Source organism: Magallana gigas, chromosome 2 (assembly GCF_963853765.1).
Source record: "Magallana gigas chromosome 2, xbMagGiga1.1, whole genome shotgun sequence".
Classification (NCBI taxonomy): Eukaryota; Metazoa; Mollusca; class Bivalvia; order Ostreida; family Ostreidae; genus Magallana; species Magallana gigas.
Window position 1 is genome coordinate 35,334,090 of NC_088854.1, and position 17,324 is coordinate 35,351,413.

The window sequence follows — 17,324 nt, forward strand, 5'->3', positions numbered from 1 at the left end:
GCCGGCACATATATAGGGACAGTGTCTATTGCATTGCGACGAGCGACTGTTTGGGGTTAAACTTGAACAGATACGGAGAGATTGATAGTGTTTTTCTAACCTATGATACAGAGTGTGCGGGCATTCCTGCCTTGTATTGCATTAATACAAGTGTGCGGTCATACCTGCTTGTATTGGTGGTGGTTGCAGCAGAGCACTAGTGTATGGTCATCCCTGCTGGTGTTCTGGCCTTTCTAGCGCAAGTGTGCGGCACTCCCCGCGTTAGGTTGAGTTGTTGGTACAAGTGTGCGGTCATCCCTGCTTGCGTTAACGTTGGTACCTGTTGAGTTGCGTAGGTGTGCGGTCATCCCTGCCTGCGTAACGTTGAATCCCTATATATGTGGAGGAGCGGTGATTAAAGTCTGCTCTTGTAAATATTGGCAGCAATCAGGGCTATCCAAGTTCCAAGGGGGAAAAATGGATTTCATTTATACAGGATCTACATGTATTATTGTACATTGTCCAGATTGTTTGTATTATGACTCCATTAAGCTGACTTTATCATACCTATTGTTCCTCAGGTGAGCGATGTGGCCCATGGGCCTCTTGTTTATGTATAAAATGGTTTATTTTGGCATTTTGAATGATTGACTAAAATTGAATGTTAGAAGTAAAGTTATATGAGGAATACAGAGATAAGAATTCATATTGTTATGTAAACTCGAGTCTCATATTTGTTTACAAAGTATGGAATTACCATTTCTTGGACAAAAAGGGAAACTGATTCAATGTGTTTATAGATAATATTATAAACAGAAGAAAGCAGCAACTTTTAATTGAAACTTATACCAATAAAACTCATATGTAAAACAATAAGAAGGCTAAAGCTTTCTTTACAAAACAATTCAAGAATTTAGAAGTCGGCATCTTGTTTAAAACTCAAAATTTGACTTAAAAATACCCATATTAACAATTCTTGATTTTAATAATGGAAAATAAAATTAAAAATGTTGAGCTCAAATCGTGTTCAAGTCCCTTTAACCGAAATGAGAATTGGACTAAGTGGTGCATAAAAATTGCTTTTTGTTTAGATTTATTGCTCTGTTTTAGTCATGTTATAATTTTTTCTAGGACGTAGATATTTAGAAAAAAAAACTTTCAGCAATGATTTTTGAAATCTGTTCTTTGCAGGCATTCGATACAAAATCTTATGCACCAACAATAATTGGTGATGACATTGTTGATGATGTTGTGAAATCGATGACCAGGGAAGCTGTTCGTGGAGGTCTCAGTGAAATGGTTAATGAGTAAGTGTCTTTTATTCATTTTCTCTAAGCTTTACAGAAAAGGAGCTGTTGTGGTCAAAGTTTCTGTGTTGTCTGAAATTATAGCCAAGTTCTATATTAAAACTACATGTATAGTACCCGCAACGTTATTTTTTACAATCCTATCCTATCGTATAGTGTATCAATCCTATCGTATCGTGCGTGTTTACTGTTCTATCGTGCGTTAATGCTATCCTATCGTGCGTGTATACTGTTCTATCGCGCGTTAATCCTATCCTATCGTGCATGAATCCTATCAGGTTTATCGTTTAATTTCAACAATTCTTCCGTTTATCCTATCGTGTTAATCATTTCGTGCCTTTTTATAAGCAAGTAAATTTATTACTAAGTTGCAACTCGTTCGGTGCGCCGTATCCGAATATTTATCGAACAAGAATTGTAAAATCCTATCCAACATTCCGTCAGGATACTAATTTTTTAGATCAAAATTAACCAATATTATATGTAAATCATATCTGTTAACATTGAATATGAAAAACGAAGTTCTTCGGAACAAGGTAACATATTTACCTGTAAATCGAATATATTAAATCGTACGCAGACTGTATACCTGCGTAAACATTAACTTGTATGCAATATAATTTTGTTGCATCATATTTTACAGAAACAAAACTATTTATGATATAATTTATATTTAAGTAAAACCTGAGTTGTATTTTGAACCAGTTATTTTCCGTGTGATATTTGATTTCAGGCTGAAATGTTCTCGGCAATCAGCTAGGGTGTGTGGAAATGAAATCAATGTTAACAAATCGTACGCGGAATGTGTATCTGCGTAAATATTTAAGATCTTCCGTTTCCAACGGAAGACCTTATAGTGATTGTTATGTTTCTTTTTAAGGTCTCCCGTTTCCAACGGAAGACCTTATAGTGATTGTAGTGTTTCTTATTTTTCTTATTTTTTTCCACGTTTTTCTCAGAGATGCCTTGATATATTTTCTTGAAATTTTCAGGAATAATAGGGAATGATAAAGTCTAGGAAATTTTTTTTTTATTTTTTCAAAATTCATTTCCGGTCGTCTGTTTCCTGTCCCGCGACGAAAAAGCTTGTCACCCCGAGATCTCAAGAATGGTAAAAACTTGAACAACCAAACTTTCTACGATGATATACCTTTGTATGTAGCTGTGTTTAAACTATTTTGTTTTGTTCGTCGTAACTTCCAGTCGTCATCGGAAGCACATCAAAAAAAAAATTCTTAATTTATATATAAAACATGGAATAAATATATCAGTATACAATCTTAGTTATAACATATATATAATAATGTTAAATTAGCAAATAAATTTTACTTCCGTTGAGATATCTCAAATATCTCTATGTAGCTATTGTTTTCCAAATGTGATGCCTGCGAGATTTTTGTCACTGTTAGTGATTGAGACACGAAGCTTTCATATATGATAGACATTTAATTGAAAATGTGTTTTACGGGATTTATTTTGTCAACTGTCACTTCCGGTTCACACCGTAAGGGTTCAAACAAATCATGTTTTTAACAAGTTTAAATAACCTTCTTGTGTGTTTTATCTAGCCTCATCAACAGTGATGCACGCGAAGCAAATGTACGAGAAATACGAGCCTTTTTTTAACAACTTCCGTTCGTCCGTTTCCGGTCCCGAGACAGAAAACATTGTTTCAAAGAGATCTCAAATTTGGCAGAGATGCGAACAACCAAACTTTGACGAAAGATTGACTTATGATAGTAAAAATGGTTAACATGTTTTGTTTAGTTCGTCGCTACTTCCGGTCGTCACAAAAAGTACTTCAAAAATTGATTTCTTTTTTATTCCGGTTGTTTTACATAGAAGTAACGTCTGGATATATCATTCACAATAATTATCACATCCACTATTTTTTCTATGTGAGAGAAGCAATGTCTGACAGTTAATTTGATACATGTATATCAAAACGGAAGACCTTTTTGTTGCTTTTGCAACAAGAGTCTAGTTTTTTTTTTCCCCCTTTTTTTGTCCACAAGATTTCTCAGAGATGGCTGGATAAATTTATGTGAAATTTTCTAGAATGAAAGATAATGCCAATATCTCGAGGCGTTTTTTTTCATTTTGTCAAAAATCATTTCCGGTCGTCCGTTTCCTGTCCCGCGTTGAGAAAGCTTGTACATTCGAGATCTCAAAAGGTAAAGACTTGAACATCCAAACTTTGGGGGATGATAGACCTGTAGTTGTAGATGTGTTTAAACTATTTTGTTCTGCTAGCCGTAACTTCCTGTCGTCACCGGAAGTACTTCAAAATTAACTACTTTTACGCATTAAATTCCTTTTCAATAGAATAAATATTTAAGCATAAATCTACACAAAAGTAATCTTTGCGATGTTATATCAACAACAAAATTCTACTTCCGGTGTGATATCTTAAATATCTCGGGTAGCTTTTTTGTAAACACATTTTGTACAAACGAGATATCAGAGACTATAAGAGATTGAAGCACAATACTTTCATGGATGATAGACATTTGATTGAGGATGTGTTTAAACGGTTTCATTTTGTCTTCAGTCACTTCCGGTCCACACAGGAAGAGTTTAAACAAATCGAGCTGTTTATCAGTTTAACTTTTTGTCTTTCATATAGGTAGTGTGCTCGATGAACAATAAAATACAAAGGGCAAGTATACAAAAAATATTTAATAAAATTTACATTAAGCACTTCCGTTTGTCCGTTTCCTGTCCCGAGACAAAAAACCGTATTTCGATGAGATCCCAAAGAACAGTGACGACTTGAACAATAAAACTTTGTGGGATGATAGACCTATCTATGTACATGTGTTTACACTTTACTGTTTTGTTCGGCGTAACTTCCGGTCGTCACCGGAAGCACTTCAAAAAAAACTACTTTTATGCATTAAATTATTTTGCTATAGAATAGATATATAAGTATAAATCTATACATAGGTAAACAATGCAATGTAATATCAACAAAAAAATTCTACTTCCGGTGAGATATCTCAAATATCTCAGGTAGCTTTTTTGAAACACATTTTGTACAAACGGGTTCTCAGAAACTATAAGTGATCAAAACACAAAACGTTCATGGATGATAGACATTTTATTGAAGATATGTTTAACCGGTTTCATTTTGTCTTCCGTCACTTCCGGTCCACACAAGAAGAGTACAAATCGTACTCTTTATCAGTTAACCTGTTTTCATTTGATATTTGTAGTGAGCTCGTTGAACAATAATGTACAAAAGGCAAGTATACAAGAAATATTTCATACAATTTACATTGAGCGCTTCTGTTTGCCCGTTTCCTGTCCAAAGATCAAAAACCGTATTTCGACGAGATCTCAAAAACGGTAACGACTTGAACAACCAAACTTTGTGGGATGATAGATCTATGTATGTACATGTGTTAACACTATTTTGTTTTATCCGGCGTAACTTCCGGTCATCACAGGAAGTTCACCCAATTTTGATTTTTTTAACAATATTTTGGTTATTTAGCAAATTGAAGTAACATTTTAGCTATAGAAATACAAAAGGTCATCTACACATGGTAAATAAAAGTTCCACTTCCTGTGCAACATCTCAAATATCTCAGGTAGCCTTCTTTTTTAAAAACAAAGTACCCACAAGATCTCAGAAACTGTGATAGATCAAGACACAAAACTGATATAGATAATGGACATTGATTGATCATGTGTTTAACGGGTTTCATTTGGTCGTACATCACTTCCGGTTATTACTCGAAGCGTTCAAGCAATAGAACATTTTTTTAAAACTTTTAACTTTTTTTAAACATTTTACTCAATGTGATAAACAGTAACGTACTGTAGGTAAATGTACAAAAAAATCTACTTTCCATTTCTTAAATCACTTCCGTTTGTTCGTTTCCGGTCCCGAAACAAAAACCTTTTTCCAACGAGAATTATAACTAACAAAAACTTGAACATCCAAACTTTGAGGAAAGACAAAATGTATATATTATATCTATTTTCTGTTATCAAGATAACTGGATTTTTTGTGCAGATTAATACATGAGGAACGGAAGACCTTTTTGTTGCTATAGCAACAAGAGTCTAGTTTTGCCATATATTTTAGAAAAAAATTCATATTGATTTTTATCAAAGTCAATATCAATCGATTCATATGAAACAAAGTTTAAGTGACGAAGCGCTGCTAGATTTTTCAAAAATTTATAAAATGTCAAATCATGATATGAAGAAAACTAGACATAGTGATTAGAAAAAGCAAATTTTTACCATCGCAGCATAAAATTAAAAATCTAAAATGTATATGAAAATAATATATAAGTTATATACATTTTCAATTCATATTACAAAACATATTGAAGCGCTGCATTTTAGTTCAGAATAACACTTTGTTGTAAAGGTTTGCAACAAAAATTGCTTCAATCAGCAAGAGTTATCTTTCTTTATCAAAAACTTTTGAAGGTTTTACATACATGTTTTACATACAGTGTATTAAAATTGCCACAGTTTCTAAATTTTCAGAAAAGGATTTCTGTTTTTAAATTTGGATAAGATAATAGTAAATGGATAGATATTTAAGAAATCCTAAAAATGTAAACCAGAGAATTTTGTTATGTAACACAAATAGGGAATCAAGTGAATAATCTTTCAGTAATTAGCTATAGTATGATATCAATATAGGGATATCTAATCTTGAATCAAATGAGATTTTATGTGGGTTTTTTTCAATTTGTGTTCCCATATCTGCTCCCTCAGAATGGAAAAGCCTTATTCCATTTTAAACATTTGAAATTTTATAAGTTTTAAACGATTATAACTAAGTCTAGAATTTGTAATTGTCTTGGTCACATTTTTCCCAATTATAATTCATTCAGCTCTGTGAACGAGCAATAAAATTATTTCATCAAAATATTCTCTGGCCTTAAACATCAAACATACTGTACATGTACTGAACAAGTACATAAAATTTAGTTATATTTAAAAAAAGAATTAATCCATCGGGAGGATGGGGAGGGGGGATAGTCATGTAGATATTGCCTCATAAATACTTTATCATTATGATACATTTCTTGTAATGTTTTGTAAAAGTTTTCTTTACTTGTTTGCCCCCCTGCTTCAAATGAACCCTGGGGTTCAGTTCGTTCCGTTCAAATTTTCTATTTCTTTATTTTAATTTAATCTCCTTCCAGCATAAATTGGGACCCAGCACCACCTCCCTTGTTGTTACACACCTCAATAATTGTGAGTTAACAGAAACAAAGTGATATCATTTTCTACAGAAGTTATCTCTCTTATCAGAGGGACATTCCACCTGAACATGCTCACGAGAAATAAAAATAATCCATTAATATTATCAGTCTCATTTGAAGAAAATCAACAATGAACTGTGATCTTTTAGTCTTTGAGCAAATGCTCCTGAAACAACCACTGTGGTGATAAGTTGATGTTAATTTTCCAGTCACAATGTAAAAATCAAAGTACTGAAGTACTGACGGGAGTTGATTTTATCGATTATTATTTATTTTAAAATTGACGATATGTAATCTTGCATGCATGGCAAGTAAATTCCTATAAGTATTTGAATTACGCACATTTTTTATAATATGAATTCTCCTACAGGAAATTCGTGAAAATCCAATATCAATCATGTTGTGTAATATTCAAAGAATTAGTCCATCAAACTGCGTATCAGTAATCGAAATAGTTATGAAAATTGTATGGATCCAAGCAAAAATGAACTCTAGTCTCGTTCAACCAGACTCTCAGCCGTATCCGTTAATCTCCGACAAGCAAGAGAGACTCTCTGATTGTCGGAGATTTACGGAGACAGCCGAGCGTCTGGTTGGACGAGACTATATCGATTCTGTTTACTCCCCTCTACGAACAGCGCTAACCAAAAACTGTATATTTCTGTTCCTACACTGTGTTAGTCATTATTTTTCAAACTTATATACACCTAAAGTTTCTAAGAATTTATGATCCCTATGTTTTTGGGAGTTGATTTTAATCAACTCTTCAATGCAGTTACTCAGGCAAACCGAAAGTGAAACAGTGTTTGGACCTAAGCACAAATCAACACCGCTGACAACATTTAGTTCTAATCAATAAATTCGATGTAATGAGTTCTTAGGCATTGTTTTTCAAGGAAACTAATTTATAGATACCTCGTAAATAGTCAGATTTTAAATGGTACGAACAATTTAGATATTTTTTGAAGTCGTACATTTTATGTATTCCTACGCCAGAGTTAAGCACGTAGCTCTGCGTACAGTCGAAGATAGTGTGAGCGTGATTTTAATCAAATGGATTTAAAAAGCTTATAGACAACTCAATATATTACGGTAATAAATGGCACAAATACTAGTGTAGAAGTTATATGTATCAAGTTCATTTTGCAATATAATTTTCATGTGAACATTTTGATAATCGATCTCCGGGTCACATTTCAAGAATGAAATGATTCTTATCCATTACTACCTAATTGGTGATATGTAGAGGTAGTAATGGATAAGATATATGTCTCAAAAAAATAATTTGACCTTGTGTTAAGTGATATTGCAAAAAACAAATGTAACAACTTCTCAGAATATCATTATTTTTTTTATTATTTTGTGCTCATAACACAAAACCATCAAAATTTTACTGTTACACTTAGTGCTGTAGAGCAGAGTTTAATGCCTGGGGATAAATTAATCCAACAGAATTGCCATTAAATGAAACGATACTTTTAAATAATTTTTCATTGCTGAAAAACGAATATTTTTACACTGTTTTATTATAATATAACATGATTAGAATTAAGGTCAACAAAACCCATCATCAACGAAAATAAATGATAAAAAATTTGAAAGGAAGGAAAAGGGGTTAAGAGTTAATAGATTTCATAATCTAGATGTAATTACTTGCAAGTTATCTCCAGAGGATTGCAGGTTGTACTATGTACAATATTAATTTCACGACATATAGTTTATGTATCTGTAATTGTTTAAAATTCAAGTCCAGGCCTAACCTTCCCTCCTTTCAGGAAATCGGCATACATTTAACATCCATATGTAATGCCTTGATTCATTACAATACATTTCAATTTAATTCATATGTTCTTTCCAAGCCATAGAAATGGAGTGATACAGAGATAACTCGCGTTTTAGTTCGATATATGTTCACCTGAATTTGATCCTCAAGACCACAGCAGTGTTTCCTTGCTGAAATAACCTACCGTGAGAGTACGCGGTTTTACATGAAACACCTGTCTTAAACCGCGTTGCAATTTGGACCGTAGGGGTACAAGTTTTTACATTGGAATATATAGAAAAAAATCTTTAAATATCTTCCAAAAACCATTTGCCTAGAAAAGCTTAAACTTTAGCAAAAGCAACTTTAGGTAGTGTATTTTCTAATTCGTTAAAATTAAAATCTTGAGAAGTAGGATGTGGATCCAATTTTACAACTGAAAATATTTTCATGCAGGAAAACTTGAATGTTATAATGTATGGTTTTACTTATATGCAAGCATTTTGACAAATTGCTGATTCAGAATTTTTTGATGTAGGTTTTTATTCCATTTATAATCAATTGTTTAGGATCTTCTTGAGAATTGCAATATGCTCAACATGTTATATGAATTTAAATTATCCTATATGACTTGATTATAAACATTATAATATCCAAGGGATAAATTAATATTTATTCATACAAAATCTAAATATTTTATACTACAGCTTACTCCACTTATATTGAACTCACTTATTTTGAAATTCCGCTTATTTTGAAATAGAAATAAATCCCCAGTTTTTACCTCTCATATTCTTTGCATTGATTTCACGGATATAATGAAATCGGCTATTTTGAAATATCGCTAATATTGAAGCCACTGATCGGTCCCCAAAGGTGATAATTAGTTGTTTTTATAACGGTTATATTGAAGTTCTCCCTGGCGGCTGTCGTCACGGTTGGTGACAGTAATTATGCCAGACTGACCGGTTGATATACAAAGGTGTGAATTGATAAGTTCTCTTCATGTGTGTTTTTATACTTTTATTAAAAAGTAAAATTTATTCACTGTTTAATTTTTTGTTTTTACGAAAACGGATGTATTGAGGCTAGGCGTAATATGGAAACCCCACAGAAAAGAAATACCTTATCTCCGGACGCTAAATACAAACTAGTTATGGCTATTGATGAAAGAACAAAGCCTTAATTCGAAATAGCTAAGGATTTTGAGATTATCGCGTGTACATTTACGATGATATACAAGTAGCGTTCAGCAATATTTGAAGCGTTTGAGTGTGGTGATTTTTCTCTAACGTTTTTCTAAAACGTACAAGAATGCGATCCGAGATTATGATGAGGTTTAAGATAGTAACAAAACGAAACTTACAAAACTTTCGGATATAATTTTAATCAAACTTTCAAGGACTAATGTTCTATGAAATCCGTTTATTGTAATAGATAAATGATGATCTAATAATTTGTTCGGGTTTGGTTTTCTATGCTTACATCGGGATTGAACTTTCAAAAATGGCGGCTTCACGTCAGTCAATTTCGCTTATATTGAAATACGGATATATTGAAATAATTTGCATGGTCCCCTGAATTTTAATATATCCGGAGTAGGCTGTATATTGTCCAGATTTTTTGTATTATGACTCAAAGTGATTTAATCCTGCCTATTGTTGCTCATATGAGCAACGGGGCCCACGGGCCTCTTTTTGTTGTTTTTTAGCTCAACCGAACCGAAGGTTCAAGTGAGCTTTTCTGATCACCTGTTGTCCGTCGTCCGTCCGTCTGTCCTTCCATCTGTAAATTTTCACTTTTTTGACTTCTTCTCTAGAGCCACTGAGCCAAATTTAACCAAACTTGGTACAAAGCATCCTTATGGGAAGGGGATTCTAAATTGTTTTTAAAATAAAGGACACAACCCTTTTTAAAAGGGAGATAATTGCGAAACTGCGAAAATTGGGTGGTTGTCTTAAAAAATCTTCTTCTTAAGAACCACTGCACCAGGTATGCCAATATTTACACCAAAGCTTGTATATACATGTATAGTGAAGATTCTAAATTGTAAAAATCGCGATACCCGGGTCAATACTGGGGTCCCAAGAGGGGTTCAAAGTTGATTAATTTAACAAAGAAATATATGGGGGAAAATGTTTTTAAAAATTAATGACTACAGTGCTAAAATTAGTGATATTACTATACAAGTACCCTAAGATAGTGTAGATTCGAAATTGTGAAAACCGTGATCAACAGACTAATACTACGTACGGCTCCAAAGTATGTTCAAAGTTTAACATAGACTTATATAATGGGAAAATGTTTCTACCTTCTTTTTAAGAATTACAATGCTACAGTTTGTGAGATTACTATGCAATCGTTCTAAGATAGTGAAGATTCTTAATTGTTAAAATCATTTTTTATTAAAAGAAGTATTAAAAAGAAAAAAGAAATTTCCATGATAAGTTTATCATAGTTAAATTATCTGGAAATACATGTGTATGTTTATCGACTAGTTTTTTGGGGGTTTTTTTTCGAATTTCGATCCCGACATCAATTACTCACATATCGGGATCCAAGTGATCGGAATCAAAGATCATAAATTCAAACAACTTCAAAAAGGTGTGGATCTTAGTTTTTACGAAGTTTTGATTCACAAACACACAGTTAGGAAAGATAAAGGAACAAAAGATAAAAAATGGTTATGGAAAAAAGTAGGAATCATTGATAGACTTTATCAACTATGTATAGACTTTCCATGTTTTTTTTAGTTGAGTCTTTAAGACAGATGATCGATGAGAATGCAAAATCTAATATGCCTAATGTCCTTATCACACCTGCAATATTTTTATTTGATGAATCGATAAAGAAGCTTTTAATGATTGAAATCCAAAACAGATGCCAATTTCATCTTTTAATTATTTAACGAATATTTTTCAATTTTTTTCAGTGAAATGGGATTTTTTTTTACTGCAAAAGGGTATTTTAGAGCTTAAAATTCAGTCTCATTTGATGTGTAAAATAACTATGAATAAAAACATGCCAAAGATAAAATTGTTTCTTCTTTTAATGTATTGTTTAATATATGGCAAAATCTTGAAATATATGAGTTTTACAATATTTATTCAGAGTGCACCTCATAATAAACCCTTTCGAAATAAAATGATACAAGGACTATTGTTCAGGTGAGCGATTTGTGGCCCATGGGCTTCTTGTTTTTTGTTCTGTTATTTTCTTACAGCATTTTACACCCAACTTTTGGGGTGCGTAGTATTCCCAGGTGCTATACCCGAGACATTGCAGTAATCATTACACTTTAAAACTAAAAGATATATGTTGCAGTTATTTAAATCTTTAAACAGGAATTTTGACCTCATGCTCAGAGGTTTCTTTTTACTATAGACAGTTGCTGCTGTCTACGAAATTAACAAAAATTAAAGCACTTAGAAATAGTTTGAAAGGATTCATTCGCAGAAGTATTCAAAGCAATATAGCTACTAAACAAATAGAGTTTTGAGTACTCTCCAAGATCTTTCAGTTTTACACATAAGCTTCCATTTGCGCACTGGGTCTTATGTATTTACAAACAGATGCTTGACGTGGGTAGGTTAAGGAAGCATATGGACAATATAGCGTCTTATTTTGACTGTCCTATATATGATTGTAATATCAAGTAAAGGAAAACCATCTTAGTTTATAAAAACAATGGGCCCCAATTCGCATGTAAAAATTTCCGTGCATTTTCAAAGGATTATGGTTTTGTTCACACAATCACAAGCGCACACTTCCCTCAAGCAAATGGACAAATCGAACGCATTGTGTAAACAGTTAAGCAACTGCTACGCAATTCCTTTGATCTGTACAAAGCTATACTCAAATATAGAAATACTGCAATTGATATGCTAGGAAGTCTCTGGCACAATCTTTTTTTAACCGACGTCTGAAAACTGACTTACCTATAGCATCACCACTTTTGGAATCTAAGTCTGCATGCAGGACATTCAAGAACGCTTGAAAACCCGCAAATACCAATAAATGATTTAACTACGATGCACATGTGGGAAAGGAATTGCATGATCATTATCTTGGAGAACCGACCGTCATGCGTCATAACAACAAATGGACTCCTGCTGTAATAGTACAGCAACACAGTTCTTCAAGATCGTACGTTACTAAAACACAGTCTGGAAAGCGGTACCGACGGAACAGATGACACATCAAACCAACTTCCGCCACAAATCCGGTTAAACCTGAAGTTAATGATACTGTTTTTTCTCTTACCTCCGATTGAGAAACCGCCACAGGAAGTTGAATCAGTCAATCCATAATATCCGTTCCCAGTTCCACTTGTACCAGATCTTGGAGGAGTGAAGTGTGTCCATCCAAATTCAAGGATTTTGTGAAATTGTAATGTTTCTTATATGTCCAAAGGACTATATTTGGTATGATCGAATATCTGCCCCCAAATTTAATCAATTTTTAAATAATATCGTATAAAAAATCATATCTTCATAAATCATTGTAGAGAGGATGCTTATCACTTTAATATTGATTTTAGTCATCATTTCTCATTCGCTGTTTATCTATGACGTCACCCAAATGACCAAAGTCCCACAATTTTGTAAACAAATAAAAATATTCTCATTATTTCTTTATTTTTTGCATTCGAAAGTATTGGGCGCATATCTGCTCAAGTACGATTTTAACATACATTTTCTGCATATAATTTTACAGATTATACTTAAATATGGTACATGAGTAAGTCTGCACTTAAAGAGACAGTACAGCTGAAAACACATGTGTGAATAACTTCAGATTTACCCATTGTATCATTAGGAAGTAGGAATTAACGTTGATTGTAATAGTTGAAATACATAAAAATCCCTTTTACATACGTAATTAACGTAATTATGAGCTTCCGGAAATTTAAGGGTCGTACAAACCGGAATAATCTTATATCGTTTATTTCTACAACGTGGACTTTGATTGACAGTAATTGACACGTGCTAAAAACTACAAGATCTTCGTCCGACTACGGTCATCATGGTAAAAAGAACTCTCTAAACGAAACACATCCTCACTTTCTCGATTTATTGATGGTTTACCAATTTCGGTTCATTTTAAAATGAACAGACATAAATATGTCAAATAACCCCTCGAGGGGCCTTATTTACAAAAATGAATTTATGTTGTAGCAACTATATATTATGATAAACACGCAAAATACATGCTTACAAAATAATAAGTTTGGTTATTTTGAAAACTTTTAACAATTATTACCTGGGAAAAGTAGCTTAGAAATGACATATTTTTATCAACAAATATGTCCAGGAGAATCTTCGCGAGCCCTGCATGTGTTTTTGTTTAACCCCTTAACACGTTGTGATGTAATTATGTATAGGTTGTACGTAATTATTAATTTTTATGAAATAATGAGATTTATTTCATGGAGAACTTTGTAATTTTCTGAAAGTTTATACATGCGTGAGTAGTACAAAAATACCGAACCCGATCGGAAAATGTTTTCAAGTCGGTTCTTTTTTAAGATGCGCCGTACTGTCTCTTTAATGTTTACCAGTTGAAAAACCATCGGAAAACACCCATATTTTGCTACAAAACATCAATCTATCAAAATAAAACAATCTTCATGACATAATTTCTACATTATGACGTCACTGTGCTTATAACTTTTTACAAACTTCTTTTCAATATGAATCAATTATCTTCCACCTTATTTTTAAAGCTTTTTATAAAACTTTAATTTTGGGGGCAAAAAATGCATAATACCGCACATAGTCCTTTTCATTGTTGTAATACAAGCAGTATTAAAATACTAGTATTGTATTCTTGTATGTGAATGTGTATGGTGAAACATTAATGTATCAGATATTGCACAAGTTACAATTTGATATTTTTTTTATTTACTGCACACTTAACATATTAGTAAAAACTGTTAAAAAATATTCTAGTAAATCCAGATATCTAGTACAAATGTCTGTCATTTCTATCTATAAAAAGGGGATGTCATGTATATCGAATTATTCATGTACGACTTGTTTATTATATGTATGACCGGAGTCAGTTTTAATGAAGTACTTGTTATGGTGTTTCACGTGTTTTCTACATAAATGATTTAACTACGTAAATAAATCACAGGGCTAACCTTATTATGATAACGTCAATAATGTTCTCTTTTTAAATTGTTAAGTTCACTTCACATGAGTTGGGAAGTGACAATAACGGCTTTATGGCCATATAGTGAACATGTATTTTAAAATTTAGGCTATTTGAGTCTTTTGGGTATCTTGTTGTCATTTGTCATGCAGTTTTAAGTTTTAATTTATCTTGAAAACAATGGTAAAATAAATATATTCTACTTTCGGAAATCTGCCTTAATATCCTTTGAATTGTATGTGTGCATAATAAATGGAACTGTGAGCTATTCTTTTTGTATTTTGATTTCTCCAATAGAACAAGTGCACAATGTTTTATCAATAATTTCGACATTAAAGTGTTGGCCAACATCGAGTCGACATTGTGTTGATATCATATTAGCATAATTATCAAATATGACTTTGCAACATACCCTTAATATCATGTTTACATTTCAATATCGCAGTGTTGACCAAAATCGAGTCGACATTGTGCCATTACATTTCATTTTATTTGTATAAAAGAAAAAACAAAACCAAAACGATATTGTCGACGATGTGAATGTGAAAGAAATACTCGTGATGTAGACTTGATATTGGTTCAACATCGTCAACATGGCGATGTCGACAATGTTGAAAGCAAAGAAATATTGGCAATGTAGACGAAGGATGTAAATGCTATATTGGTTCAACATCGTCGACATTGCGATGTCCACAATGTCGACAATGTTAACAGCAAAGAAAAATCGGCACTGGTGACGATGTACACTCGATATCGGTTCAACATCAACGACATTGCGATGTCGAAAATGTCTACAATGTAAACGGCAAAGAAATATCGGCAATGTTGACACTGAAAATTCGATATTGTATTGTATCCATCGCAATGTTTATGATATCGAAAAAGAAATATGTATTGGACATAAATGGATTATTTAAAGGAGTATACTTGGGAAAGAGTAAAAAAAAATGAGTGAAAATGCCATTCATCATTCAATATAATTTAAAAAGCCGAATTGTTCTTTATAAAATTGTAATATTTAAATAAATTCAAAGTTTTAAGGACTTGTGTCCGACTTTCAGTAAAGCAGAAAAAATGTTTAAATTGAGGGTAACTATTTTTATCAATATATCATGCAATGAGCAAGCTTTACCATTCAAGAAAAGGACTATATACTATGCAGGAAGCTACTGTGCACAGTCTGTGCCATTCTTAAAGCCATGAAAGTCATCTTTGCAACTGGTAATATACCATATTTAAGGGTCATTACATCTGTTTTCAGAATATGTTTTTAAAATCTACATAGAGCGATATGAAATTGTGTTAAATTGATGTGACTGTTGAATATGAGCTTTATTGTGTACTTATGTCATTATTTACCATTAATGTTGACATTGATGCAAAAATTATGTCAGTTGACAATATTTATAAGGTATTTTTGATATAACATCATCATAGGTTTTTGACTTTAGAATACGCGTTGAAAAAAACCTATTTTTTATGTATTCGGTAGATATCTTGGCAACAGCACAAATTTTGCAGAATCAGGGGATCCATTAACAAGATTTTTAGATAAACTTTTTGAAGAAGCAATTCAAGATTCAACTGAAGAAGTTGTTCGGGACACAGTAAGAGAGTTAGCAAGTGACCATATGAGCGTAAATTCAACAGCAGCTGTGGTGGATGACCTTTTGCTTGATCATTTACAGGATATTGAAGGAGAAATGGTAAGTTAACTCCTATTTTTACTTCAAACACTCAAGTGACCTTTAATGCAACCACTGATTTTCAGTTGTCTTCAATATTACCTTTTTAGAAATGTGAATACGCAAATATTTCTTTCTTCTGTTGAGATATCTTAGATGTATCATTGAGATGTTTCTTTCTTCTGATTCTGTCCCCGCTCAATCACAATGGTAAGTGATTGAGCAATCAAACTTTGCTTTATGATAGAATGTAACACGTAAATGTGCAGAATACGAAAATCATACAACGTAAGATTACACCTAAACACAAAACACAATCCCCCCACTCTCTTCTCTCTCTCTCTCTCTCTCTCTCTCTCTCTCTCTCTCTCTCTCTCTCTCATATCACAATTTAAGATATACACATGTATTGCCAGTTTACGGTGCTAATTGCATGTTTATGAATTGAGAAGATGAATTCCTTCGCATTTACAAGTACTTTAAATGAAAATATTTGATGTTAAGATTTTTCTAAAAAGATTAACAACTCTTAGAAATAATAACTAAAACTAGTCACGATCTCGTTGCGAGCAACGAGGAGGTCTTCCGTCCGATTTTTAGACGTCATCGACTTTAATTTTCGACAACAAAACAAGATCTGGAAATAAGAGTTGAGTACTAATACTTTTTTGTAATGCTTCTTATAAATTCGCTTACGTTCCTTTTTTAATACTTGCATTTCTTCCAATTGAGATAGAAAAAATTAAACATTTTTACCTCTGGCCGATGAAAACCCTGATTAGGTAACGCATGACAAAATCATTATATTGTTGGGATATATAAACGTATTATCAGGGTTGTCTCTAAGACCCGGGAGGCGGGGAATTCCCCCGCCTATAATGCCTTATTTTACCCGGCTATCATTGCATTTCAACACAATGTAGCTATTAGCAAGACCCCCAGACCCCCCCTTCTATTTTTTTAATTTCTTCCTTCTACTTCAATTTTTAGAGACAACTCTGGTTATTATACCTAATTTTTCCTTAATAACCTATTACAAAAGATCTCTCAGTAAATGACTATATAGGTAAAAGGCTTTAGGCCAATCGTGATCCCTAATTTGAGGGGTCAGTCCTTTTTTATTGATATGAAATGAAAGGTCTATTAATTTTTAACATATTTTGTTCAAGTCTTTGGAAATTCCTTACTGTTCATGAAATAT

At 32.7% G+C, this 17,324-nt stretch overlaps 1 protein-coding gene across 3 annotated transcripts in view; it reads left to right on the plus strand.

Moving 5' to 3' along the window:
- LOC105333013 (uncharacterized) overlaps nucleotides 1-17,324 on the plus strand; it is a 211,163-nt gene that overhangs the window by 146,038 nt on the left and 47,801 nt on the right. For all 3 annotated transcript variants that reach the window (XR_010711048.1, XM_034445895.2, XM_034445896.2), the window contains 2 exons: nucleotides 1,171-1,286; nucleotides 15,931-16,144. Coding sequence is in view for 2 of the 3 variants with exons in the window: in XM_034445895.2 (XP_034301786.1) it covers nucleotides 1,171-1,286; nucleotides 15,931-16,144 (330 nt within the window). In the remaining variant the exon portion in view is untranslated. The remainder of the gene's footprint in view (nucleotides 1-1,170; nucleotides 1,287-15,930; nucleotides 16,145-17,324) is intronic.